Genomic DNA, 27099 nt, shown 5'->3' on the forward strand with positions numbered 1-27099 from the left:
CATAAATGCTTTATTAGCTGGGTGCGGTGGCTCATGCCTATAATCTCAGCACTTTGGGAGGCCAAGGCCGGAGGATCATTTGAGCCAAGAGTTCAAGACCAGCCTGGATAACATAGTGAGACCCTCGTCTCTACCAAAAATTAAAAATTAGCTAGGCTCGAACCTGTAGTCCCAGCTCTTAGGAAGCTGAGGTGGGAGGATCACATGAGCCCAGGAAGCTAAGGCTGCAGTGAGCCGTGATCGTACCACTGGGCAACAGAGCAAGACCCCGAATCAAAATAAATATGTCATCAATATTTATTGGATAAATGAAAATTTTGCTATAGGATCAGGGATAATAGAATAATAAGAAACAGAAAAAGAAACTTGAGCCTTTCAGACTTCATCCCTTCCTCAGATTGAAGAGTTCTAAAATGTGAAAAGAGGGGAAACCTCCGGGGACCTTGACCCCTTGGGCAGGAAGTGAAAGAAACCCAAGTCCTGATTTCAGAGAAATGTCATTTGTCATCAGCCCAAGAAAAGGAGGTTTTTCTCTTCGAAGACCACCACAGGTCCTTCCTGGGGTTGCCCCTTTCAGAGCTTGATGGGAGGATCTGAGTCACTCACACATCCAGCCCCCAGGTCATTCCCAGCCAGCAAATGAGGTTTCCCAGTACCAAGTCAGGGAGAGGGAGGAAGCTGGCTTCTGGCTCCTCCAGTCTATTCTTGGGATCCAAATGTTTCAGTCCTTTTTACTTCCGCAGCTGTAAGCTCTGCCGTCATCTCTAAGAAACGACCATACCACTGAATGCTACTGTGTACTTACAAACCACGCTCATATTCGTCACGTCATTTCATCTTCACCCCCACCTCCAAATGAGGTAAGCAGATATTATCCCTATTTCATGAATGAGGTTACTGAGGCCCAGAGAAGTGACTTGCCCAAGATGACTCAACTAGTAAATGGCAGAGATGAAACTCAGAGGCAGGGTTGATTATTCCAAGGTCCTTGCTGTCACAGATACACTGCTTTGACTCTAGGAGTTCACACACAAAGTGAGGAGACAGGAGGCTAGAGGCAGAACGTGTGTGTTCTGGAGGTAGAGGGATGGTCTCTCCTGCAGGCAGAAGGCAGAGGCAGGGTTAGAAAACCACACCCTCTCGGGGGGACTGTGGAAGACTGATACTTGGGACATCCAATGGAGGCCTGTGAGGTCAGGGGCGGGGCTAGCTCCAGGGGGGGCCCCAGGAGCCCCAACAGTAGTTCAGAGCATGCGGTGTCCTGGAAGAAGCTACAAGCGGTGAGTGATGGCCTCTCCCCAGCTGAGGCCTTCTTCCCATCACAACTCTTTCTGTCCCCTCCCTGCCAACCTGGAGCCCTCTCCCTGAGGTGTCCAAGTGTGGCCCTCCCCACCCCAAGGGCCCTTGCTCACAGGGAGCCTGCACCTAGGACTCTGCCTGCTGGGTGCTAAGACACTGAGGTTCTGGTTCTTTTCGTATCTGGGTTCCCAGCTCTCTTTTTAAAAGCCAGTGTGGTGGTTCTGATGTGTGAGAAACTCCTGCCTGGTTGGGTGCTTTCTATTCTTCACTTTTTGCCTTATGAAAAACAAATTAAACCATCTCCTTACCCGAATCTTGAGAGGAAACAGCCTCCCTGTCTCCAGTCCCCATGTCCCTTCCTCCCATCTCCTCAGGGGTCCATTCTCCAAAACCTCTCTCTATCAATGGGTCAGGAGCCTCCACTCCTGTGGCTTCTGCACCTGCTCTCCTCATTCTCTGGATGGGAATGTCTGGTTCCTTCCCTGAGGACATGTTCTAGAAGCTTCAGCTTCACGGTGATGACTGCCGGATGCCTTAGCGTCTGCGTTCCTGCAGCCAGGATCCCTATCATGCTGCCCTCTCTGCCTTTCAGGCACAACGGGCTTTTGGGGGAGGACCCACCAGCTTTCTAAGCTCTCCGGTGAAGTTGTGTCATGCTCCATCCCTTAGTGCCGGGGTTGACTGGGTTTTGTGGTGATCCTCGTCTGTACTGAAGAAAGCCTGGCTTGTGCAGAGGTGTTTCCCTGCACAGGGGCTTGGAGAAGCAGAAGTGGCAGTATCTGATATCTTTTACGTCAGAGGCTGCTAACTGGAAGACTTCCCACATGCCTGTCTTAAAACCCACTACTAGCTATTTCTGTTAACTGACTGGCCCTTGCTCTTTAAGTCCTGAATTTGGTCTGATTTCCATTCTCTCGCCATCATGCCTACCTGCTATGATTCTGGATAAGCTCCAATCCTCTCTTGGGTTACTTTATTTGCTCACTCAGGACAGAGGGCTCTGATCTAGGACCAGCAACTCACACTCTCTCCCCTCACATCCACAGGCTTGAAATGAGATGAGATGTTCCTCCCTCCCCTTTCAACCATGGACCTCACACTGTGGCCTTTCTCTTAGAGCCTCTGAGATTGGTACCCAAGCAAGGCACAATGTCCCTGCTCCCCATAAGACTGCCCAGCCCCTATGGCTCTGATCGGCTGGTACAGCTAGCAGCCAGGCTCCGGCCAGCACTATGTGATACTCTGATCACCGTAGGGAGCCAGCAGTTCCCCGCCCACAGCCTGGTGCTAGCAGGTGTCAGCCAGCAGCTGGGCCGCAGGGGCCAGTGGGCTCTGGGAGAAGGCATCAGCCCTTCTACCTTTGCCCAGCTCCTGCACTTTGTGTATGGGGAGAGTGTAGAGCTGCAGCCTGGGGAGCTAAGGCCCCTTGAGGAGGCAGCCAGGGCCTTGGGAGTGCAGTCCCTGGAAGAGGCATGCTGGAGGGCTCGAGCGGACAGGGCTAAAGAGCCAGATCCAGTCCTGAAGAAACATCAGGAGGAGCCAGAGAAACCCTCAAGGAATCCTGAGAGAGAACTGGGGGACCCTGGAGAGAAGCAGAAACCAGAGCAGGTTTCTAGAACTGGTGGGAGAGAACAGGAGATGTTGCACAAGCACTCGGCACCAAGAGGCAGCCCTGAGATGGCAGGAGCAACACAGGAGGCTCAGCGGGAACAGACCAGGTCAAAGGAGAAACGCCTCCAAGCCCCTGTTGGCCAAAGGGGAGCAGATGGGAAGAATGGAGTGCTCATGTGGTTGAGGGAGAATCCGGGGGGCTCTGAGGAAAGTCTGCGCGAGCTCCCTGGCTCCCTTCCCCCAGCAGGCTCCCTGCAAACCAGCGTCACCCCGGGGCCCTTGTGGGCTGAGGCCCCTTGGTTGGTGGGGGGCCAGCCTGCCCTGTGGAGCATCCTGCTGATGCCGCCCGGATATGGTATTCCCTTCTACCATAGCACTCCCACCACTGGAGCCTGGCAGGAGGTCTGGCGGGACCAGAGGTGAGTGGAGGGGCCTAGTTCCCGGCCTCCAGGCTGGGAGGGTGTGGCCCAGGAGGGGCAGCCCTGCTGGGTGGAAAGGCACCGCATCTCTACTGCACAGTTCCTGAGCTGGGGATGAGACAAGAAGCTGCCGCCACAGGGCATGCCGAAGCCCAGCCCTGGGGAGAGGATTTGGGACGCCCCCTCTTCAGGAAGAGGGCAGGCTCTCAGGTTTAGTCAAGGCTGTAACTCTTCCCCACCCTATCCCAGGATCCCACTGTCCCTTAATGCCCCCAAAGGGCTCTGGAGTCAGAACCAGTTGGCCTCCTCCAGCCCCACCCCAGGTAAGCCCCTCGATGCCCTGCATACACCTGTAACACGGTGCCTTCTCTGGGGTGGGGCTCCAGGAGTCCAGCCTGAGCAGGGCCCCTACCTCCCACTGTTCTCTCCAGGTTCCCTCCCCAAGGGCCCCGCACAGCTCAGCCCTGGGGAGATGGAAGAGTCTCATCAGGGGCACAAAGGTGAGTCGGGCCGGGGCACTCGTGCCCCAGCCCCACTGTAGCCCTTGATTTCCTGCCTGAATGGTACAGTGAGTTGACGCTGGGATTCCTGGCCCTGCCCTCCTTTGCCTTCTCTGTCCCCACAGGTGCACTTGCAACCTGTGCGGGTCATGAGGACAAGGCAGGCTGCCCACCTCGCCCGCACCCTCCCCCGGCCCCTCCTGCTCGGTCTCGGCCCTATGCGTGCTCTGTCTGTGGAAAGAGGTTTTCACTCAAGCATCAAATGGAGACGCACTACCGAGTCCACACAGGTATGGGCGCCCCGCCCTGTGTGAACTGTCAGCTTTCTTCCCAACTCCGCTCCTGAGTCTCCACCTGCGTGTCCGGTTCCCGCGCAATCCCCTCACCCCGTGGCCCGATCCACCCCTAACTTGGCCAGCTTTCGCCCGCTTCCTTCCTTCACCCGCCTCCCCTTCCGACCGCTCTAGGAGAGAAGCCCTTCTCCTGTAGCCTTTGTCCTCAGCGCTCCCGGGACTTCTCGGCCATGACCAAGCATCTGCGGACTCACGGGGCCGCTCCGTACCGCTGCCCCCTGTGCGGGGCCGGCTGTCCCAGCGTGGCCTCCATGCAGGCGCACATGCGCGGTCACTCGCCCAGCCAACTCCCGCCAGGATGGACCATCCGCTCCACCTTCCTCTACTCCTCCTCGAGGCCGTCTCGGCCCTCGACCTCTCCCTGTTGTCCTTCTTCCTCCACCACCTGACGGGGTGTCGGTAGCGTCTTAGTCAAGAGTCCAATTAAAGAACGAAAAGCGGGCCGGCTAGGCTTCTGACCTGGCACCGCTGCTACGGCGGCCTAGCAAATTCCGCCCCAGAAAGGGCACCGAGTGCCCTCTCCTGGACGATCGCGGGTCGCAGAAGCCCAGGCCAGCGAGCCCTACAGGGTGAGGACACTGAAGTGTGCAGAAGCGAAGGTTAACAGTAGTGGGGGGGGATTGTCGATCTCATCACCATAATAAAGAGTTTCCTGTGCTCTCCCTTCAGGACTAGAAAGCCAAGTTTAGTCTGTGCACACCCTCGCCCACGCCCCTTGTCCTGTAGCGGCCCCTGGTGGTCCTGCGTCCGCCGTCCAGCGGGGTGGACACTTCCTCCGCCCCCGAGGCTCCCAGTCCTCCCCAGGAGGCAGCCGGCCGCGAGGGCTCGGTGTCCGGGCACACCTCGCGGCATGCCGGTCCTAGGCTGGTGGGGGCTGTGCGACCGCAAGTCACTCGCCCCTTCCAGTGCAATCCACGGCGCGCGGAGTCTGATCTGGGAGCGCTCGGCCCGAGCGAGAGAGGAACGTGTGCTCCGACCCTGCTTTCGGCCACCCGCCTCCTCTCCGGGAGCACACAGACCCCGAGACCGCGGCCTCTCCGGCGTCTTCCCTCCAGGCCGTGCCGAACCGCCGCCGGATCGCGCCGGGAACGGAGACTGACTATGCCTTCCACCGCTCCTTCTCCAGCCCACGCCTCCTGCAACCGCGAACTGCATTTCCCAGGGCCTCAGGGTCCCGGGGCCCGAGCCCGCGGCACCCTGGGAGTGGTAGTCCACGCGGGCCGCCGGCCTCGCCAAGAACAATGGGAGGAGCCTGGGGCTAGGACCACACCTCCCGGAGACCCGGCAACCCGCTTTCCGGGTCCTGGCCGGGAACCCAGCAGTCCCAGCCCTCGCGCCTTGGCTGCCGGCGGAAGAAGCGAGGCGTCCAGACTACATTTCCCGGAGGCCCCCGCGGCTCGCCCCTCTGCGGCCGCAACGCGGGGTCTGTGCTCCCCAGGCGCGGTCCGAGGGCGCCGGCCGGCCGCGGACTCCCTCTCCCGTGGTGCCCTGCGCGTGGCCGGCCCGGCCCCCGGCCTCCGGCGGCCCCGCGGCGGCGCTGGTTGTTGTCGTGCGCCGGTGCCGCCCCGCCCCGCCCCCGCTTTCTCCCCTCCCCCCGGCCCTGCGCACGGGCCGCCCCTCCCCCCGCCTCCCCGGCCCCTCTCACGGTGCCAAGATGGCGGCGGCGGCGGGCGGCGGCAGTTGCCCCGGGCCTGGCTCCGCGCGGGGCCGCTTCCCGGGCCGGCCGCGGGGCGCCGGCGGGGTCGGGGGCCGCGGCGGACGGGGCAACGGGGCCGAAAGAGTGCGGGTAGCTCTGCGGCGCGGCGGTGGCGCGACGGGGCCGGGCGGAGCCGAGCCCGGGGAGGACACGGCCCTGCTCCGTTTGCTGGGGCTCCGCCGGGGCCTGCGCCGGCTCCGCCGCCTGTGGGCCGGCCCGCGGGTCCAGCGGGGCCGGGGCCGGGGTCGGGGCCGGGGCTGGGGTCCGAGTCGGGGCTGCGTGCCGGAGGAGGAGAGCAGTGACGGGGAATCCGACGAGGAGGTGAGGCGGTCGGAGGCGTCCCCGGCGCCGGGTGGGGCGGAGGCCGGGGCTTCCAGGGGTCTGGGTTGTCCCGGGGGTGGCGTGGGCAGGCCGGGTCCTCAGGGTTCCTTCGGAGAGACGGGGCACGGAGGGAGGGAGGCTGCATGCAGCTTCCGGGGGAAAGGGCCTCTGGAAGTGGGTAGAGGAGCCCAGGCTGCAGCCGGGCACTCGCGCCCGATGTCGGTCCCGCTGAAGTGTCCTGGGCCGATCCTTTTCGGCAGCTGGCAGAGCTAGGGCGGTGGAGGTTTGGGCGAGGAGGCAGTGGGGACTGCATGCCCAGCCAGTCTTGGTTGACAGCGGCAGCGTGGCCTTGGCAGACAGGTTGGAGCTGTCTGGGCTCTTACCTGTGGGCCGCCCTGCCGGGCCTCGCAACCTTCTGGTTTCTCCAGGGCCCCAGTTCCTCTTGGCATCTCAGGTGGAATGGTGGAGGGTTTCCTCTTGGGGCTCGGGCTGAACAGGAGTGGGATGAAGGCCGGGACTGGGCACCCTGGCAGGTCAGAGCTCAGCTCAGGATTTCTCCCCCAGCCTTTCAGAACAGGCAGGAAGGTGTGGGTTGCTACCCTGGACGCTTAATAACCACCTGAGGGCTTGCAGTGGAGCCCGTACGAAAGCCATCTGATGCCCTCCCTGCCCCTCCACTTGCGGGCCCCTGTTCCCAACTTAATTCAGAAAGAAATTGTGGCCCGAGAGGGTGTCAGTGGAGGTCCCACTTTGGTCTCAGTTGGACTCTGAGGGAATCTGAGTATGGGGCCTGCTGCCTTCCCTGAGGAGACCCTGTCGTCGTCTCTCCTGAGCCAGTGAACCATGGCTTTGGTTGTGCTGCTGTGGTCCAGCACTGGGGATCGGGGTTCAGAATACCTGGCGCCTCTATCCCTAGGGAAAGACCCTCTCTTGCACTCCCCGTGACCTTTGAGTCTTTTTTGTTCTTTTTAAATAGGCAGGGGTATGTTAAGTGGGAACTGGGGATATTCCTCGATGCCTCAGGTGGAACGAGGGCTTTGGCACTGACTGCTGTTTCTCCCCTCCACCCCTGGTCCCCTAAATCAGGAGTTTCAGGGTTTTCATTCAGATGAAGATGTGGCCCCCAGTTCCCTGCGCTCTGCGCTCCGATCCCAGCGAGGTGAGTGACGGGGGAACTCCACCTCTGTAGCGTCACAGGAATTTATCCTCGCCCTTCGTGTCAGCTCTTCCCTGTTCAACTAGTCTCTGTCAGTTGCCGAGTGTGTTCTGTGTTCAGAGTCCAAGCTAGTCTGGGCAGCGGGGGAAACACACAAGCAAGACTTAGTCCCTGCCCTCCTGGAGCGCTTTCCTCTGTCTGCAGGGCCGGCTTGATCCATCTCCCCACACCTATTCTCCTTTTAGGTCGAGCGCCCCGAGGTCGGGGTCGCAAGCATAAGACGACCCCCCTTCCTCCTCCTCGCCTAGCAGATGTGGCTCCTACCCCCTCAAAGACCCCTGCCCGGAAACGGGGTGAGGAAGGCACAGAACGGATGGTGCAGGCACTGACTGAACTTCTCCGGCGAGCCCAGGCACCCCCAGCACCCCGGAGCCGGGCGTGTGAGCCCTCCACCCCCCGGCGGTCTCGGGGACGGCCCCCAGGACGGCCAGCAGGCCCCTGCAGGAGGAAGCAGCAAGCAGTAGTGGTGGCAGAAGCAGCTGTGACAATCCCCAAACCTGAGCCCCCACCTCCTGTGGTTCCAGTGAAACACCAAACTGGCAGCTGGAAGTGTAAGGAGGGACCCGGCCCAGGACCTGGGACCCCCAAGCGTGGAGGACAGTCAAGCCGCGGAGGCCGTGGAGGCAGGGGCCGAGGCCGAGGTGGTGGGCTTCCTTTTGTGATCAAGTTTGTTTCAAGGGCCAAGAGAGTAAAGATGGGACAATTGTCCTTGGGACTCGAATCAGGTCAGGGTCAAGGTCAACATGAGGAAACTTGGCAGGATGCCCCCCAAAGAAGAGTTGGATCTGGACAGGGAGGGAGCCCTTGCTGGAAAAAGCAGGAACAGAAGCTGGATGACGAGGGAGAAGAGAAGAAAGAAGAAGAAGAAAAAGACAAGGAGGAGGGAGAAGAGAAGGAAGAAAGAGCTGTAGCTGAGGAGACGATGCCAGCCGTGGAAAAGGAAGAGACAAAGCTGCCACCACCGCCTCTGACTCCTCCAGCCCCTTCACCTCCTCCGCCCCTCCCACCCCCTTCAACATCTCCTCCACCGCCACTCTGCCCTCCACCACCACCCCCCGTGTCCCCGCCACCTCTACCATCCCCTCCACCGCCTCCTGCCCAAGAGGAGCAGGAAGAGTCACCTCCTCCTGTGGTCCCAGCTACGTGCTCCAGGAAGAGGGGCCGGCCTCCCCTGACTCCCAGCCAGCGGGCGGAGCGGGAAGCTGCTCGGGCAGGGCCAGAGGGTACCTCTCCTCCCACTCCAACCCCCAGCACCACCACGGGAGGCCCTCCGGAAGACAGTCCCACCGTGGCCCCCAAAAGCACCACCTTCCTGAAGAATATCCGGCAGTTTATTATGCCTGTGGTGAGTGCCCGCTCCTCCCGTGTCATCAAGACACCCCGGCGATTTATGGATGAAGACCCCCCCAGGCCCCCAAAGGTGGAGGTCTCACCTGTCCTGCGACCTCCCATCACCACCTCCCCACTTATTCCCCAGGAACCAGCACCAGTCCCCTCTCCACCACGTGCCCCAACTCCTCCATCTACCCCAGTCCCACTCCCTGAGAAGAGACGGTCCATCCTAAGGGAACCCACATTTCGCTGGACCTCACTGACCCGGGAGCTGCCCCCTCCTCCCCCAGCCCCTCCACCTCCCCCGGCCCCCTCCCCACCCCCTGCTCCAGCCACCTCCTCCCGGAGGCCCCTACTCCTTCGGGCCCCTCAGTTTACCCCAAGCGAAGCCCACCTGAAGATCTACGAATCGGTGCTTACTCCTCCTCCTCTTGGGGCTCCTGAAGCCCCTGAGCCAGAGCCTCCTCCTGCCGATGACTCTCCAGCTGAGCCTGAGCCTCGGGCAGTGGGCCGCACCAACCACCTCAGCCTGCCTCGATTCGCCCCTGTGGTCGCCACTCCTGTTAAGGCCGAGGTGTCCCCTCATGGGGCTCCAGCTCTGAGCAACGGGCCACAGACACAGGCTCAGCTACTGCAGCCCCTGCAGGCCTTGCAAACCCAGCTCCTGCCCCAGGCGCTACCGCCACCACAGCCACAGCTGCAGCCACCGCCGTCACCACAGCAGATGCCTCCCCTGGAAAAAGCCCGGATTGCGGGCCTGGGTTCCTTGCCGCTGTCTGGGGTAGAGGAGAAGATGTTCAGCCTCCTCAAGAGAGCCAAAGTGCAGCTATTCAAGATCGACCAGCAGCAGCAGCAGAAGGTGGCAGCTTCCATGCCGGTGAGCACGCACGGTACCTGGGCCCAGCGGCACACCCAGCCATCCAGTCTCCATTCTCTGCAGTCCCTTAACCTCCCGCCTCCCTGGACACTTTCCAGCATTGCAGGGAACCCTCAGAATCTGACTTTCTGTGATCCCCCACCATCCTTTGTTCCTCCCCAGCCCCGGCCCTTCCCCATGCTAGTTCCCTGTCCCTGTCTTTCTTTTTTTTGGGATGGAGTGTCTCTTTGTCGCCCAGGCTGGAGTGCAGTGGCATGATCTTGGCTCGCTATAGCCTTCGCTTGTGGGTTCAAGAGATTCTCCTGCCTCAGCCTCCCGAGTAATTGGGACTACAGGTGCCCGCCACCACACCTGGCTAATTTTTGTATGTTGAGTGGAGACAGGGTTTCACCACTTTGGCCAGGCTGGTCTCGAACTCCTGACCTCATGATCTGCCCGCCTCGGCCTCCCAAAGTGCTGGGATTACAGGCATCAGCCACCACACCCGGCCCCCTGTCCTTATCTTTTTTCACTGTCCAGCCCCTGACCCTGTTTATTCCCTGCCAGCCAAGCCCTGGGGGGCCGATGGAGGAGGTGGCCGGGGCTCTCAAGCAGGTCTCCGACAGAGGCCCTGTCCGGCCCGAAGATGAGTCGGTGGAAGCTAAGAGAGAGCGGCCCTCGGTATGCATCGGGAGGAGGGCCCTGAAGAAGACTGGCGGGAGGAGTGGGACTGTGGGAGTGCAAGCAGCAGCTGCCCACCCACACTGCGATTTCTCCCCCCAGGGTCCTGAGTCACCTGTGCAAGGTCCCCGCATCAAACACGTCTGCCGTCATGCTGCTGTGGCTCTGGGTCAGGCCCGGGCCATGGTGCCCGAAGATGTCCCTCGCCTCAGTGCCCTCCCTCTCCGGGATCGGCAGGACCTCGCCACAGAGGGTAGGTGGGGAGACTGGACAGCCATGTCAGGTTTGGGGATGACCCCACACTTGGGTGACATGCACCAAGAGCCTAGGAGAGAGGGAGCCAAGTCAGGTGCTTGGGAATTAGGTGGCAAGCGGGCTTGAGTACTACGTCCTAGAGCAACTTCGTTTGGGGGCACCAGGAACCTGGCGCTGTGAGAAAGCCAGAGCCAGATTGTCGGAAAGCAGGGAAGTGAGGTATAAGGCCTGGTGGCTTTGTGGCTCCATCCCCTCCTCCCTGCCTGCTACAATAGATACATCATCGGCGTCTGAGACTGAGAGTGTCCCGTCACGGTCCCGGCGGGGAAAGGTGGAGACGGCAGGCCCTGGGGGAGACTCAGAGCCCGCAGGGTCTGGAGGGACCCTGGCCCACACACCCCGGCGCTCACTGCCCTCCCATCACGGCAAGAAGATGCGAATGGCTCGATGTGGACACTGTCGGGGCTGCCTACGTGTGCAGGACTGTGGGTCCTGTGTCAACTGCCTAGACAAGCCCAAGTTTGGGGGCCCCAACACCAAGAAGCAGTGCTGTGTGTGAGTAGCTGGGGCGTGGCCTCGCTCCCGTGGGTGTCGGTCCTGTAGGCTTCCTGCCTCGCTCCTCTTCTGCCTGGCCAGAGCAGTGGGGTTGGCATTCTTGTGGAGAGCTTCCTCTCTTCCCCCAGACCACCAGTCCCCTACCCTGGTGACGTGCTGCTCCCCTCCCCAGATACCGGAAGTGTGACAAAATAGAGGCTCGGAAGATGGAACGACTGGCTAAAAAAGGTGACGAGCTTTAAGGAGCATTTCTTCTCAAAACCGTGTTAGAGTTTGTGCTGTGGAGGGAGCTGTGTTTGTTTGTTCTCCTTCCTTGCAGCTCACCCTCTCTGTCTTCTCCGTTGTGTGCTTTCATAGCTCCCGCGTTCATTCCCTGCCCTGCTTCTTTCTGGCTTCTCTCCCAGTGTCCCGTGTCCCTGGCTGAGCTCAAATCCTACTAAGTCCCCTGTTCCCGCAGGCCGGACGATAGTGAAGACGCTGTTGCCCTGGGATTCCGATGAATCTCCTGAGGCCTCCCCTGGTCCTCCAGGCCCACGCCGGGGGGCGGGAGCTGGGGGGCCCCGGGAGGAGGTGGTGGCCCCCCCAGGGCCCGAGGAGCAGGACTCCCTCCTGCAGCGCAAGTCAGCCCGGCGCTGCGTCAAACAGCGACCCTCCTATGATATCTTCGAGGATTCGGATGACTCGGAGCCCGGGGGCCCCCCTGCTCCTCGGCGTCGGACCCCCCGAGAAAATGGTGCGAACTGCTTAATGCTTTCTCTGTTGATCCTTTACTTAGTCTTGTGTCTTTTGTGTAGGAGGGACAAGGCACCCAGACCCAGGGCTCTGTCAGTCTGATAGAGAAGGTGGCTGAGGGCAGGGGAGGAGGCAGTTTTTAGGTGGATGTACAGAACTGGCCTATGAGCTGCTCAGTGAGCCTAATGAGTGAGACTTAAGGGTCATCCTAGGCCTGGTGCAGTGGCTCATACTTGTAATCCCAGCACTTTTGGGAGGCCGAAGTGGGAGGATCACTTGAGCCCAGGAGTTCAAGACCAGGGCAACACAGTGGGACCCCATCTCTATAAAAGCAAAAGTTAGTTGTATGTGGTGGCACGCATCTGTGGTCTCAGCTACTCAGGAGGCTGAGGCAGGAGGATCGTCTGAGCCTGGGAGTTCAAGGCTGCGGTGGGCTATGGGTCACGCCACTGCATTCCAGTCTGGGCAACAGAGCGAGACCCTGCCTCAAAAAAACAAGAAAGAGTCGTCCTGGCAGGTCTTGGTTAGTTAAAGAAGGCCCGGGGAATCCAGGTAATATTTGGGGTTGTAGAAGAAGAGGGGCGTGGAAGGGGAGGGACCTCACTGCTCATTGTGTCCTGACTAGAGCTGCCACTGCCAGAACCTGAGGAGCAGAGCCGGCCCCGCAAACCCACCCTGCAGCCTGTGTTGCAGCTCAAGGCCCGAAGGCGCCTGGACAAGGTCAGCACGGCCCGCTCCGAGAGCCCCTTCCCTCCAGGAGCTACCTGGCAAGTCAGAGTGACAGACACACCTGAGTATCGTGGTGTGTCCACACGAGAGGACAGGCCCTGAGGGATGAGGCGGGCCTTGCCTGTCTGGAGAGCAGAGGGGTCTGGATCAGGGTCTGGGTCCAGTAGGCTGGGGGAAGGGCGGTGAGGAGAGGAGTCTGCATCTCGGCCAGGCTGGCAGCTCTGAACTCCCCCACCTTCCCTCCCCAGGATGCTTTGGCCCCTGGCCCCTTTGCTGCTTTTCCCAATGGCTGGACTGGAAAGCAGAAGTCTCCTGACGGTGTGCACCGCGTCCGTGTGGATTTTAAGGTATGGCGTTGAGTGGGGTGAGTGACAGAGCCTTTGGTTGGAAGAACCTTGATGACTGTGTCATTGAGAAGTCAGGTGGGTCTGCCTTGTATGCCTGGCTGCCCTCTGATCCTGCGTCCTCTCTTCCCCCAGGAGGATTGTGATTTAGAGAACGTGTGGCTGATGGGGGGCCTGAGTGTGCTCACCTCTGTGCCAGGGGGCCCCCCGATGGTGTGCTTGCTGTGTGCCAGCAAAGGACTCCACGAGGTTAGATCTCCACCTTTCTTCACAGACCCCCAGATCTCTGTCGGTCCTCACAGCCTGATTCCTTGGGCCCTCTGGCCTCATGCTATGCCCATCATTCACTCCCTGACCCTGTCCCCAGCTGGTGTTCTGCCAAGTCTGCTGTGACCCTTTCCACCCGTTCTGCCTGGAGGAGGCCGAGCGGCCCCTGCCCCAGCATCACGACACCTGGTGCTGCCGTCGCTGCAAGTTCTGCCACGTCTGTGGACGCAAAGGCCGCGGATCCAAGGTTTGGTCCCAGGGGCCAGCTGGGGTGCGTGGAGGCCTGAAGGTGAGGGCATCGCTGTGCCAGCAGGTTTCGCCATCTCTGTCTCCACATTCAACAGCACCTCCTGGAGTGCGAGCGCTGCCGCCATGCTTACCACCCGGCCTGTCTGGGGCCCAGCTATCCAACCCGGGCCACGCGCAAACGGCGCCACTGGGTGAGAGATGATGTTCACCCCTTAGCTTTGTGTCTAATAAATATCACCACCACCCCCAAACTTGCTCTAGGCTGAGGCTCTCAGGAAGAGCAGGGGTTGGGGATCCTCTTAATATTTTGATTAGTAACATTTTCTCTTTAAAAATTTCACATAGGGGCCGGGCGCGGTGGCTCAAGCCTGTAATCCCAGCACTTTGGGAGGCCGAGGCGGGCGGATCACGAGGTCAGGAGATCGAGACCATCCTGGCTAACCCCGTGAAACCCCGTCTCTACTAAAAATACAAAAAACTAGCCGGGCGCGGTGGCGGGCGCCTGTAGTCCCAGCTACTCGGGAGGCTGAGGCAGGAGAATGGCGTAAACCCGGGAGGCGGAGCTTGCAGTGAGCTGAGATCCGGCCACTTCACTCCAGCCTGGGTGACAGAGCAAGACTCTGTCTCAAAAAAAAAAAAAAAAAAAAAAAAAAAAAAAATTTCACATAGGTCAGATTTATATTCAGAATTTGTGTGGAGTGGTTTTAGGAGCTTATGAATCTCACGTTCCATGGGCTCAGAATCCCCTGCTCTAGCCTGATGTCCACTCCTGCCCTCCTCCTGTTCCTCCTCAGTGTCTGTCCTGTGTGTCTTCTCCTCTTACCTATCCCTCCTTGCCTGCTTCCTGCATATCCCCAACTCCTCCTCTCCCGTCTCCCGCTCATGTAGCTCCAGCCCAGTGTCTGGCTTTCCCCTAACATCGCCCTGCTCCCCCAGATCTGTTCAGCCTGTGTGCGCTGTAAGAGCTGTGGGGCAACTCCAGGCAAGAACTGGGACGTCGAGTGGTCTGGAGATTACAGCCTCTGCCCCAGGTGCACCCAGCTATATGAGAAAGGTGGGGACCGGGCAGGGGAACTGGACACTGGGGGCCACAGGGGAATGGCCAGGCTCCTCTACAGGCTTTAGCACAGACCCTCTTTTCTCATGGCTTTCCACCTTCTAGCTATGGGACTATCGCTTCAACTCAGGGAACTCTTCCACAGGAGTCCATCCAGTATGTAAAACAGGGACACATAGCCCCTCTGAGGGTGGTGGGAGTGGAAGGCCTGGGACCCCACTATCTTGGTGTCTGAGGTACTTCCTGGAACCTCACGTCTCCACTGAGCAGTTTGGAAGCCTTATTCAGGCAGTACATCTGCAAGGCCCTGTGTTCTGCAGAGTCTGAAAAGAGGTCTCATCCTAAGGCCGAGCACAGTGGCTTGGAAGGCCAAGGCAGGTGGATCACCTGAGGTTAGGAGTTCGAGATCAGCCTGGCCAATGTGGTGAAACCCCATCTGTACTAAAAATACAAAAATTAGTCAGGCATGATGGTGGTTACCTGTAATCTCAGCTACTCGGGAGGCTGAGGCAGGAGAATTTCTTGAACCTGGGAGGCGGAGGTTGCAGTGAGCCGAGATCTCGCCACTGCATTCCAGCCTGGGTGACAGAGCAAGACTCTGTCTCAAAAAAAACAAAAAACAAAAAAAAAACACATCCTCAAGCAGCTTTTAGGGACTGGTAGGGACTCAAAGCAGGGGCATAACAGAGACAGCTAAGGTACAGCTAATCCCTGAGCAGAGATGCTCAGGGCTGAGTGGGAACCCCATCACCTCTGACTCCTCTTCTTTTCCTCCAGGAAACTACTGTCCGATCTGCACACGCTGCTATGAAGACAACGACTACGAGAGCAAGATGATGCAGTGCGCACAGTGTGATCACTGGGTACATGCCAAGTGCGAGGGGCTCTCAGGTGAGTCAGTGGAGCACCTGGGCTGCAGCCTCAACCCTGTGGGGACCCCTACCCCCACCACAGGCCCCAAGAGGACGGGGGCTAAGGATCCTTGCTGGCCTAGAGGCTGCTGGGAGCCCTCACATTCTCTGAAACCACTTTTCCCTTTCCCACTCGGCTGTCCTAGATGAAGACTACGAGATCCTTTCAGGACTGCCAGACTCGGTGCTCTACACCTGCGGACCGTGTGCTGGGGCAGCACAGCCCCGCTGGCGAGAGGCCCTGAGCGGGGCCCTCCAGGGGGGCCTGCGCCAGGTGCTCCAGGGCCTGCTGAGCTCCAAGGTGGCGGGCCCACTGCTGCTCTGCACCCAGGTCTGGAGGGCCCTAGAGGCAGGATGGGGTGGGGCCAGGCCCACCCCCAGCCCTGCTAACTTCCCCGCTTTGCAGTGTGGGCCGGATGGGAAGCAGCTGCACCCAGGACCCTGCGGCCTGCAAGCTGTGAGTCAGCGCTTCGAGGATGGCCACTACAAGTCTGTGGTGAGTGGGACACCAGAAGGAGCAGATGGGTGCCAGGAGGCTGGGGTTGCGCAGAGGTGACTCAGTCTCTGACAAACCCCCTTACAGCACAGCTTTATGGAGGACATGGTGGGCATCCTCATGCGGCACTCAGAGGAGGGAGAGACCCCAGAGCGCCGGGCTGGAGGCCAGATGAAGGGGCTCCTGCTGAAGGTGAGCTCTTCCGGGGACGCCTGTGGGGTGGGGGAGTGGGCCCTTCAGACCCTGCCCCTGCCAGCTCTCCTGGGGAAGCCGGCTCTTCTCATCCTGTTAACCCACTCTCCAGCTGCTAGAATCTGCGTTCGGCTGGTTCGACGCCCACGACCCCAAGTACTGGCGACGGAGTACCCGGCTGCCAAAGTGAGCAAGGCGGAGTAGCAGGAGGGAAGCCGGGAAGTTAGGGCAAGGCCAGGGCATGCAGGGGCCACGCTGGGCTAAGAAGAGATGAGCAGAGGTAGGGTCTGGAGCGGAGCTGGAGAGGAGGGTGGTGGAACCCGGGTGAGATTCCCTGGTGGTGCTAGACTAGCAAAGCTTTGTTTCTGCTTTGTGCAGGGCAATGCTGGGGACAAAGCAGTGAGTGAGTCAAATTGGGCTCTGCTTAAAGAGCTCACTGTGGGGCCGGGCAGGCACTGAAGACCCAGATGGTCAGGGCAGTGATGGAGAATACCAGGGGGCAGTGGGGACCCAGAGGTGGTACCTTCTGGAGCCGAGGTGTCAGGGAAGCCTTCCTGAAAGAGATGACATTGGAGCAGAGCTGGGGAGAAAGTATTCCAGGCGTGAGGAGCAGCATTCCATATGTCCAAGGTGCCACAAGAGGGCCTGGCTTATTTGGTGAACTGAGGGAAGTTCCACGTGGAGAGGGAGCAGTGGGTGTCATGGCAAGTTGAGGCTGGTTTGTGGATGGGCCCCCATTCAGCCGCTCTTGTTGGGCGCATCAGCTGCTAACCCTGTCTGTCCACAGCGGAGTCCTTCCCAACGCGGTGTTGCCCCCATCCCTGGATCATGTCTATGCGCAGTGGAGACAGCAGGAACCAGAGACCCCAGAATCAGGGCAGCCTCCAGGGGATCCCTCAGCAGGTACTGGGAAGTGGGGGTCCAGAAGCCAGGGCCCTGTGTTGGTGGCCTGGCTCCGGGTCCTGATTCTTAGACCTCCCTTCACGTTTCCTCTCTAGCATTCCAGGGCAAGGATCCGGCTGCCTTCTCACACCTGGAGGACCCCCGTCAGTGTGCACTGTGTCTCAAATACGGGGATGCAGACTCCAAGGTGAGGGCTGCTCTGTGACACACCAGGTTGTGGGGCCTGGTCCCTGGCGCCCCACATCATGCTACTCGTCTTCTGCCCCAGGAGGCGGGGCGGCTCCTGTACATCGGGCAGAATGAGTGGACACACGTCAACTGTGCTATCTGGTCGGCAGAAGTCTTCGAGGAGAACGACGGTTCCCTCAAGAATGTGCATGCTGCTGTGGCCCGAGGGAGGCAGATGGTGAGGGCGCGGGCCCAGAGAGGTGGGCAGCCCTCTGGCTCTTGGGGAGGCCTCCTCTGGTGCAGACAGCTGTTACTTCACATTCCCTACCTGGCATCCTTTCACTGCCAGGCTGAGGTCTCGGTTGCCCTGGGACGTTGGTGCTGATGGCAGCTTTTTCTTATGTGGGCCCTCTGGCCATAATCTGGGCCTGAAGCCTGGGAGTCTAAAAGTGAGAAGAGTGCCCATTGATTGAACCTGGGCTGCATGCTTTCCATGCTGGGTGGCGTTGAGCTCTCACTACATCCCCGTGAGGTTAGAATTCCCCCACTCCTTAGAGTGGTGCCTGGGCCAGGTACAGAGAGACCTCAAGCGCTCTTGGGCAATGGGGTGGTAGAGATTCCCACTGCAGGGGTATCTGAGGATGAGAATAACACAACCTCTACCTGAAAACAGTGTGACAAAGATGGTCAGTGCCATCAGCAAGCATTAGCTGTTGTCATTCTCGCTTCAAAGAACCAGAGAGAGTTTGGTGTGCACCTGGGCGTGGATGCAGCTGGGGAGAGGCTGCGCCTGGGGAGAGCCTGTGCCGTGCCAGGCTAGACAGGGACCCGTGCAGACTCAGTGGCAGTGGTGCCTGGCGCCTGTCCCCAGCCCTGGCTTCTCCCCTGAGCCGCCCTCCCCTACGCAGCGCTGCGAGCTCTGCCTGAAGCCTGGTGCCACGGTGGGCTGCTGCCTGTCCTCCTGCCTCAGCAACTTCCACTTCATGTGTGCCCGGGCCAGCTACTGCATCTTCCAGGACGACAAGAAAGTCTTCTGTCAGAAACACACTGATCTCCTAGATGGCAAGGTGGGCCAGAACTGTGGGGCACACAGCTCCTTCCCCACCTATCTTCCTGTTCACTTAGGGACCCCTGTGGCCCCCAGGCCTGGCCTTATTGCCTCTCAGTGTCTCCTGATCTGTTTTCCCAGAGGCCTTTAGGCCAAGCCCCTGACTACTCAGACTTCACCTATCAAGTTATCCCTGGTATCCACCTCCCCTACCAATTCAGCCACCTCACTTTGCCACCCCCTCTTCCAGGAAATCGTGAACCCCGATGGTTTTGATGTTCTCCGCCGAGTCTATGTGGACTTCGAGGGCATCAACTTCAAGCGGAAGTTCTTGACAGGGCTTGAACCTGACGCCATCAATGTGCTCATTGGTAAGCTGCCTATTCTCTGCCCTGTCCTCCTGCCCTGGCCTGCCTGCCTTTCCTGACCTCCACTTTGCACCACAGGCTCCATCCGCATTGACTCCCTGGGTACTCTGTCTGATCTCTCGGACTGCGAGGGACGGCTCTTCCCCATTGGCTACCAGTGAGCGGTCGGGGTGATCCGTGGGGCCAGGGGACTCCATAGCTGGATCCCATTGCCCAAGCATCCTAACCATCTTGTCCCACACGCCAGGTGCTCCCGTCTGTACTGGAGCACGGTGGATGCTCGGAGGCGCTGCTGGTATCGGTGCCGAATTCTGGAGTATCGGCCGTGGGGGCCTCGGGAAGAGCCAGCTCACCTGGAGGCTGCAGAGGAGAACCAGACCATTGTGCACAGCCCCGCCCCTTCCTCAGGTGTGGCATTGGCTCTGTCTTCTTCCTGAATGCCGCTCTCCCTAAACAAACCTACAGATCTCTGTTCCCTGCTCCCTTTTGTAAACTCTAGGAGGTTTGCTCTTGCTTCAGTTGCTGTAACGTAACGGCAGCTCGCTTACTGCCATGCCTTGCGTGCCAGGGGCTGTGCCCGGCTTTTCATGGGAAGTGAGGTGGGGAGAGCAGCACGCTGTCTGCTTGAGTCGGGTGCTGGCTCTTGGGCGACTGCAGGGAGCAGAGCGCTTATAGCTCCCTAACTTGGGGCTCATGCTCATGTAATGCTCCCCAGTGTTGCCATACTACACCTCAAAGGGGATAGTGGCTAAACACAGTAACATGGTGGGGGAGGTGGAATTGGACCTGGATCTGCTCAGCTCCCAAACCAGCCCCCTTCCAGCCATGCTGGCGGTGGGATGTAGCTGAGAGCTGGATGGCACAGGGCAAAGAATGGGCTTGGAAATGGGGAAGAGTTTGTTGTGGGCAGAGCAGGAGGCGGAAGAGATTTGGATGGTAGAAAGGGCTTAATTCCAGTTTGGAGCATGACAAGAAGTGGACAGAGGAGGAGGGTACACCCATCCCGTCTGGAAACGAGGGCGTGTTGGGTGGAGGAGGGAATCAGTTTGCAGAGGTTGGGTGGAGCCAGGTAATGGAGAACCTCCGGGCCGGGGCGGGCGGGGGCCTCTGGTGTGGCGGGGATGCACCAGGCAGGTAACAAAGGGGTAGGACTGGCCATGCTGGAGAGAGGGCATATCTCCATGGCATGCAAAGCCTGCAGCAGAGAGGAGATGGCAAGGAACGAGTAGGGAGAGGCCCTGAAGGGTCCCTGGCCCAGGTGTGTGCGGGTTTTGCGGACTCCACGTTGGGCTTGGCCTGGGTGATCGCTGGAAACTGGGGCCTGTTGTGACTGGGTCAGGGTCGGGGACTTGGGAGGTACAGTGGCTCAGGAAGAGGGCAGGAGGGCATGTGGGCAGGCTTTGGCGCAGAGCCCCTACCACCCCAATGCCGTTTCTCGCCTCTTCAGAGCCCCCAGGTGGTGAGGACCCCCCACTGGACACAGATGTCCTTGTCCCTGGAGCTCCTGAGCGCCACTCGCCCATTCAGAACCTGGACCCCCCACTGCGGCCAGATTCAGGCAGCGCCCCTCCTCCAGCCCCCCGTTCCTTCTCGGGGGCTCGAATCAAAGTGCCCAACTACTCGCCGTCCCGGAGGCCCTTGGGGGGTGTCTCCTTTGGCCCCCTGCCCTCCCCTGGTGAGCACTGGGCATGTGGGGGTTGGGGTTGGAGCTGGGGAGGTGGGAGCTGCTGGTAACACCGACCCTCCCCCCACAGGAAGTCCATCTTCGCTGACCCACCACATCCCCACAGTGGGAGACCCGGACTTCCCAGCTCCCCCCAGACGCTCCCGTCGTCCCAGCCCTTTGGCCCCCCGGCCGCCTCCATCACGGCGGGCCTCCCCTCCTCTCAAAACCTCCCCTCAGCTCAGGGTGCCCCCTCCTACCTCAGTCGTCACAGCCCTCACACCTACCTCAGGGGAGCTGGCTCCCCCTGGCCCGGCCCCATCTCCACCACCCCCTGAAGACCTGGGCCCAGACTTCGAGGACATGGAGGTGGTGTCAGGACTGAGTGCTGCTGACCTGGACTTTGCGGCCAGCCTGCTGGGGACTGAGCCCTTCCAGGAAGAGATTGTAGCCGCTGGGGCCATGGGGAGCAGCCACGGGGGCCCAGGGGACAGCTCCGAGGAGGAAGCCAGCCCCACCTCCCGCTACATCCACTTCCCTGTGACTGTGGTGTCCGCCCCTGGCCTGGCCCCCAGCGCCCCCCCTGGAGCCCCCCGCATTGAACAGCTGGACGGTGTGGACGACGGCACTGACAGCGAGGCCGAGGCGGTGCAGCAGCCTCGGGGCCAGGGCACTCCTCCTTCAGGGCCAGGAGTAGGCCGGGCAGGGGTCCTCGGGGCTGCAGGGGACAGGGCCCGGCCTCCTGAGGACCTGCCATCAGAAATTGTGGATTTTGTGTTGAAGAACCTAGGGGGGCCTGGGGAGGGAGGTGCTGGCCCTAGAGAGGAGTCGCTCCCCCCGGCGCCTCCCCTGGCTAATGGCAGCCAGCCCCCCCAGGGTCTGCCTGCCAGTCCAGCTGACCCCACCCGCACATTTGCCTGGCTCCCAGGGGCCCCGGGGGTCCGGGTGTTAAGCCTTGGCCCTGCCCCTGAGCCCCCCAAACCTGCCACATCCAAAATCATCCTTGTCAACAAGCTGGGGCAAGTATTTGTGAAGATGGCTGGGGAGGGTGAACCTGTCCCACCCCCAGTGAAGCAGCCACCGTTGCCCCCCACCATTTCCCCAACAGCTCCCACCTCCTGGACTCTGCCCCCAGGCCCCCTCCTCGGCGTGCTGCCCGTGGTCGGGGTGGTCCGCCCTGCCCCGCCCCCACCGCCCCCTCCCCTGACGCTGGTGCTGAGCAGTGGGCCAGCCAGCCCGCCCCGCCAGGCCATCCGTGTCAAGAGGGTGTCCACTTTCTCTGGCCGGTCCCCGCCAGCACCTCCCCCATACAAAGCCCCGCGGCTGGATGAAGATGGAGAGGCCTCGGAGGACATCCCCCAGGTTCTGGGGCTTGGCAGTGGCGGGTGAGTGTGGGTGCTGAGACTGGCAGAGCAGGCAAGGGGGCGGATGGGTGGGAGATACGGCTCATCCTTCTCGGGCTCGCCCTCCCAGGTTTAGCCGTGTGAGGATGAAAACCCCCACAGTGCGCGGGGTCCTTGACCTGGATCGGCCTGGGGAGCCCGCTGGGGAAGAAAGTCCTGGGTGAGTGACCAGGCCTCTCTCCCTGGAGGGTCTGGGACCTCTGTCCTTCCCCTTCCTGACAGGTCTCTTCTCGCAGGCTCCTCCAGGAACGGTCCCCTTTGCTGCCACTTCCGGAAGGTGGTCCTCCCCAAGTCACCGATGCTCCCCCAGACCTGCTGCTTGAGTCCCAGTGGCACCACTATTCAGGTAGGGACCGGCCTTGCCCTCTCTCTCGCTCCTTGCCTGTGCTTGGCTCAGCTGGGTGACTCACAGATGCAGAATCAGTCGGCTTTGAAAACCAGTATCTACTCCTGGGGGCCAAGCCTGAGCCTCAGTGCTAGAGTTAGAGATGACCTTGGGGAGTCTCTGGCCTTGTGGGAGAAACAGACATGGACATGATATTTCAGCTCTGTGGGATCCTCTTAAAGGTCTTTGTCCAGCATGCCCAAGAGCCCAGGGGAGGGCCTCAGAGCCTAGCCTGCCAAGGGCTGAGAGTTAGCTTCGTAGAGTAGCCAAAGGTGAAGTTCTAGGATCATCCAGAGAGAATGCAACCCACCTAGCACCCAGATGATGGTCAGGGACAGGGAAGATCAGAAGACTGGTGTCCCAGAGGCCTGGGGAAAGGAGTCATCACATCTCAGCTGCCACAGAGACTGCCAGGCCTGTGGAGTCTAGGGTTGGTGTCCAGTGAGAGCAGGTGGCACAGGGTGGGATGTTGTGTCAGAGTCCAGAATTGAGACCATGGTTGAGGAAGGCAAAACAGCCCAGGCACCTGGCCAGAGTTCAGCTAAGGATGGTGAGTGGGAGGTGGGCCAGTAGCGTGGAGGTGCTTGGTGTGAGGGCTGAGACAGCGGATGCATGGATGGCGGGGAAGGGCAGGCTGGGATGGAAAAGCCAGTGGGAAGAGGCCTGGTGGCCGGTTTTGAACTGGTGACCTCTGAGGTAAAGGAGAGGAGGGGAAGCAGGTGTTTATGCAGAAACTGTAATAGGTAGAGGTGGAGACCCCTGGAGAAGGCGTGGCTGGTAGACTGCTTGAAGCTGGGGGGAGTTTTCTGTTGGTCCTTTAGGGCAGTGGTGGGAGGAATGGCTGCGGCCAGGTAAGCTGGTGGTCAAGCAGCCTGAGGCTGGGATTTTGTGGTGGCCCAATCCTGTCCAGATGTTTGGATTTTCTCGTGACACAGAGCTCAGTTGCTGAGCGGGAAGCAGAGTGACGTGGATTGAGACTGCTTAACTCAGAGGCTGCTTATGTCTCAAAGATGACATGAGAATATGGCAGTGGCCTTGGGAGGTCCCTGTCCTCAGGGACCAGACCACATTTTGGTGCAGGACACAGACACGTTAGCAAGGGCAGGTTAGAGTGGGCACTGAGAAAGCGAGCAGTGAGAGCACCTGCCAGGGTCCTGTGGTCAGTCCTGCCGTGTTCGGGAAACAGTGGAGGTGAGGGTTGGGGGACACGGGGAAGAAGTTGTCAGAGGTAGACTCTGGGGCACTGAGGCCTGGAAAGGACGGGAGTCACACGGCAGGAGTGTTGCTTTAGAGTCTCCCTTGGGGCAGGGGAGGTGGGGCAGGGTGGCCTGGAGAGGTGACATCGGGAGAGTGTGGCCATGTGGGTTTTGCCTCTCCTAAAGCCTGTTCCACTCAAGCTTTTGTGCCCCCAACTCCCAGTGGTCAGTCCCCAGCCCACATCTGCTTGAGCAGCAGCAGCGTTTTGTGCAGCGGATCCCTCCCGCCTTGAAGCATTGTCTTCCCTGGCTTCCAAGGCTGCTCCTGCTCTCATCTCTGGTCCTGCCTCCTTGCCCACGGCTGTCAGTCAAGATGTGTGCGGGGGCCCTGGCCTTGACTTCTCTGTATGCTCACTCCCAGGGGCTCCCTTCCAGCTTGGTGGCTGTACTGTCTGTGTTCTGATTGTCTCCACATTGCTCTCTCCAGCCTAGACCCTGTCCCTGAACTGTGGCCTCCTCCATCCCGTCCTGCTGCCTGCCCACCATCTCCACCAGCAGGTTGCAGGGGGAGGTTTCTAAGAGACCTCTCAAAGTCAGCCTGTCCCAAACTGAGCCCTCCACCTGCACGCCAAACCCATTCTTCTTTCACCTTCGCTATCAGTCCATGGCAGTTTTATCCTTCCAGGTGTTCAGGCCCAGCGTTGTCCTGACCCCCAACCCGCTTCTTCACATCCACATCTACTACGTCAGCATGTCCCATCTGCCCTGTTTAATCTGTTAACCCTCGAGAAATCCACTAAATAGCTCATAACATACAGTGTACTTGGTTCTGTGCATGTGAGCCTATATAATAATATATTTGTAGCTGGGCGCAGTGGCTTACGCCTATAATCCCAGCACTTTGGGAGGCCAAGGCAGGTAGATCACCTGAGGTCAGCCTGGCCAACATGGTGAAACTCTGTCTATACTAAAAATACAAAAATTAGCCAGGTGTGGTGGTGGGCGCCTGTAATCTTAGCTACTCAGGAGGCTGAGGCATGAGAATTGCTTGAATCTGAGAGGCAGAGGTTGCAGTGAGCCGAGATCGCGCCATTGCATTCTAGCCTGGGCGACAGAATGAGACTGTCTCAAAAAATGATAATTATATATTTGTAATAGTTACAGAAATTTGCTGCATCTAAAAAAAGACGTGCAAAATATAATTCTCTGGTATTTTAAATTTTGTGTGAGAAACAGAATGATGACAGGTAGATGGGATGTATGGGACACTGGGTTTGAGTGAGCCCTAGGCGTGTCCTGCCAAAAGGCCCCAAGCCTCCGTGGAACGCTCTTGTACCTGAGAAGTCCTGCAGAAGAGGAGCCGCAGGCTCCTTAGGGGAAGAAATGTTCATTCTGCAGCGCACACTGGGTAATTGGAGCAGAAGGAGGGCCATTAGACCCTAGTATCTGTGTCTGCGCCTAGGGGTGGAGAGAGTGGTGTCTGCTGGGAGCACAGCGGGGCTCAGGGGCTTTTGAGTCCAGGAAAGGTGATCTTCACTCCAGCCTGCTTCTTGGGACCAGGTGAGGCTTCAAGCTCTGAGGAAGAGCCTCCATCCCCAGATGATAAAGAGAACCAGGCCCCGAAACGGACCGGCCCACATCTGCGCTTCGAGATCAGCAGTGAGGATGGGTTCAGTGTGGAGGCAGAGAGCTTGGAGGGTGAGTTTGAGGGGTGCAGTGGCAGGAGGGAGAGTGTCCATAAAACACCATCCTGACTCAGCCCTGGCTCTGCTGTCTCCCCAGGGGCGTGGAGAACTCTGATCGAGAAAGTGCAAGAGGCCCGAGGGCATGCCCGACTCAGACATCTCTCCTTTAGTGGTAAGGAGTGGGCCCCGCAGGGGGCTGGGGACTGGATGTCTCCCTGAGGGCACCATGGGCCCTCCACATGACAGGTATGTCCTCAACATCTCCTCTCAGGAATGAGTGGGGCGAGACTCCTGGGCATCCACCACGATGCTGTCATCTTCCTGGCCGAGCAGCTTCCTGGAGCCCAGCGTTGCCAGCACTATAAGTTCCGTTACCACCAGCAGGGAGAGGGCCAGGAGGAGCCGCCCCTGAATCCCCATGGGGCTGCTCGGGCAGAGGTCTATCTCCGGTGAGAGGTCTAGGGTGTGATGCCTGGGTCAGGATGCTCCTATGAGAGCTCTTGAGGGTGGGACTTAACTGTGTAGTTATATATTTATATACTGTATATATACTATATATTTATATATATATGTGGAGGTTGGAAACTGAGGCCTGGGGAGGAGACACTAGGTCACTTCAAGAGTTATTTCTAGAGTTGGCCATGCTCAGTGGCTCATGCCTGTAATCCCACCACTTTGGGAGGCTGAGGCAGGAGGATCGCGTGAGCCCAGGGTTCGAGACCAGCGTGGGCAACGTGGCAAAACCGCATCTGTAAAATAAAAATTTAAAGAAGAGTTATTTCTAGAGCTGACATAAGAATGAACCCCACCCATTTCTCTGTTAGCCCTGTCTTCAATAGTATATTCCTCCTTCCCCTGCTCCCACCTGCAGGAAGTGCACCTTTGACATGTTCAACTTCCTGGCCTCCCAGCACCGGGTGCTCCCTGAGGGGGCCACCTGTGACGAGGAAGAGGATGAGGTGCAGCTCAGGTCAACCAGGTATGGAGTGTGAGCTGGGGGGCAGGTGGTGGTCTGGAAGGGTCTTAGAGAGTGAGCACGGGTGAGAGAGGTCTTTCTGAGCACCAGCCTGGGTGACCCTGCTGTCCCTCACCAGACGTGCCACCAGCCTGGAGCTGCCCATGGCCATGCGCTTTCGTCACCTTAAGAAGACGTCCAAAGAAGCTGTGGGTGTCTACAGGTGAGTGGGGTTGGGGGGGAGGATGCCCCTTGGGTGGACGGACAGGTGCACTGGGTAGGGGGTACTGCCTGGTTTCTGTCCCCCTGGCCCCTGAGTTCCCTGTTTGTCCTGCCCTGCAGATCAGCCATCCACGGGCGAGGCCTGTTCTGTAAGCGCAACATCGATGCAGGGGAGATGGTCATCGAGTACTCCGGCATCGTCATCCGCTCCGTGCTGACTGACAAGCGGGAGAAGTTCTACGATGGGAAGGTGGGCTCCCAGTGGCCGTGGGAAGACAGTGGGTGAAGCGAGCCTGTCCACAGGGACAGAGCACCTGATCTTCCCACCTCATCCCTGCAGGGCATCGGGTGCTATATGTTCCGCATGGATGACTTTGATGTAGTGGACGCCACGATGCATGGCAATGCCGCCCGCTTCATCAACCACTCTTGTGAGCCCAACTGCTTCTCTCGGGTCATCCACGTGGAGGGCCAGAAACACATTGTCATCTTCGCCCTGCGCCGCATCCTGCGTGGTGAGGAGCTCACCTACGACTACAAGTTCCCCATCGAGGATGCCAGCAACAAGCTGCCCTGCAACTGTGGCGCCAAGCGCTGCCGTCGGTTCCTTAACTGAGGCCGTGGTTGCCCACCACGACCCCTCACACCTCCTGCTGCCGTCGCTGCCATCTTGCCCCTAGCCTGGGGGCCCCCCAGCCCCTCCCAGAGCATCTCACCCCCATCCTCATGTTCAGGGTGGATGTGGGCATGCAGGCGACAAGGGCCCTGCCTCCACCCCTCCAGCCCACCCAGCAATCGCCCCCTTTCTGCCCTGGGGGCCCAGGATGTAGATATTGTACAAAGGTTTCTAAATCCCTTCTTTTCTATGCACTTTTTTATTTAAGAGGTGGGGTCCCAGGTGGGAACCCCCCCACAATAAAGTCTGTCAATGTTTGGAGAGGTGGTCTTCCCATTTGTAGGGTATGGGGGCAGGTAGGAACCCCACTTCTACACACCCACCCATCATAAGCCAAGGAAGTTCATCAGCCTCAA

At 59.5% G+C, this 27099-nt stretch overlaps 2 protein-coding genes and 1 long non-coding RNA gene across 16 annotated transcripts; 2 read left to right on the top strand and 1 right to left on the bottom strand.

Moving 5' to 3' along the window:
* Positions 1–279: 279 nt before the first annotated feature.
* On the bottom strand, positions 280–5326 carry LOC102145623 (uncharacterized). Its single transcript, XR_001487234.3, has 2 exons — positions 4392–5326; positions 280–1097 (listed from the first exon to the last, which is right to left on the bottom strand). It is a non-coding gene; the product is annotated as an uncharacterized lncRNA (long non-coding RNA).
* On the top strand, positions 1247–4850 carry ZBTB32 (zinc finger and BTB domain containing 32). Of its 2 annotated transcripts, XM_074023227.1 has the most exons (6): positions 1247–1280; positions 2346–3329; positions 3579–3652; positions 3761–3829; positions 3955–4119; positions 4297–4850. In XM_074023227.1, exons 2-6 carry the CDS (start codon positions 2449–2451, stop codon positions 4569–4571), a joined length of 1464 nt encoding a protein of 487 aa, XP_073879328.1. In that variant the 5' UTR covers positions 1247–1280; positions 2346–2448; the 3' UTR covers positions 4572–4850. The 2 variants fall into 2 exon arrangements, with proteins under 2 accessions (XP_073879328.1, XP_015297383.3); XM_015441897.4 differs by having other exon boundaries at positions 3579–3829.
* A 499-nt stretch (positions 5327–5825) lies between the features above and the next one.
* On the top strand, positions 5826–27004 carry KMT2B (lysine methyltransferase 2B). 13 transcript variants are annotated; one of them, XR_012427463.1, is made up of 37 exons: positions 5826–6199; positions 7286–7358; positions 7601–9624; positions 10144–10284; positions 10387–10537; positions 10815–11094; positions 11267–11322; positions 11552–11827; positions 12452–12546; positions 12804–12902; positions 13035–13148; positions 13267–13413; positions 13511–13606; positions 14352–14469; positions 15250–15363; positions 15530–15714; positions 15790–15879; positions 15967–16071; positions 16184–16257; positions 16859–16974; positions 17070–17161; positions 17243–17380; positions 18051–18209; positions 18441–18561; positions 18637–18715; positions 18806–18966; positions 20006–20233; positions 20313–21606; positions 21695–21784; positions 21861–21970; positions 24668–24903; positions 24988–25062; positions 25162–25339; positions 25762–25869; positions 25985–26068; positions 26188–26317; positions 26408–27004. XR_012427463.1 is itself a non-coding variant. In XM_045380656.2 (37 exons), the coding sequence occupies exons 1-37, from the start codon at positions 5837–5839 to the stop codon at positions 26681–26683; spliced, it is 8178 nt and encodes a 2725-aa protein (XP_045236591.2). In that variant the 5' UTR covers positions 5826–5836; the 3' UTR covers positions 26684–27004. The 13 variants fall into 13 exon arrangements, 10 of the variants coding, with proteins under 10 accessions (XP_045236591.2, XP_045236592.2, XP_045236593.2 ...); XM_045380656.2 differs by having other exon boundaries at positions 24766–24903; XM_045380657.2 differs by having other exon boundaries at positions 10171–10284; positions 24766–24903.
* The last annotated feature ends 95 nt before the right edge of the window (positions 27005–27099 follow it).

Source organism: Macaca fascicularis, chromosome 19 (assembly GCF_037993035.2).
Source record: "Macaca fascicularis isolate 582-1 chromosome 19, T2T-MFA8v1.1".
Classification (NCBI taxonomy): Eukaryota; Metazoa; Chordata; class Mammalia; order Primates; family Cercopithecidae; genus Macaca; species Macaca fascicularis.

Bases quoted from the DNA above. Each gene is read 5' to 3' on its own strand.
- ZBTB32 (XM_015441897.4), top strand. From the start codon at position 2,449: ATGTCCCTGCTCCCCATAAGACTGCCCAGCCCCTATGGCTCTGATCGG. The intron at 3,830-3,954 runs GTGAGTCGGGCC...CTGTCCCCACAG, and splicing joins GTCTCATCAGGGGCACAAAG to GTGCACTTGCAACCTGTGCG. The intron at 4,120-4,296 runs GTATGGGCGCCC...CGACCGCTCTAG, and splicing joins GCACTACCGAGTCCACACAG to GAGAGAAGCCCTTCTCCTGT.
- KMT2B (XM_045380656.2), top strand. From the start codon at position 5,837: ATGGCGGCGGCGGCGGGCGGCGGCAGTTGCCCCGGGCCTGGCTCCGCG. The intron at 12,547-12,803 runs GTCAGCACGGCC...TTCCCTCCCCAG, and splicing joins CCCGAAGGCGCCTGGACAAG to GATGCTTTGGCCCCTGGCCC. The intron at 16,072-16,183 runs GTGAGCTCTTCC...CCCACTCTCCAG, and splicing joins TGAAGGGGCTCCTGCTGAAG to CTGCTAGAATCTGCGTTCGG.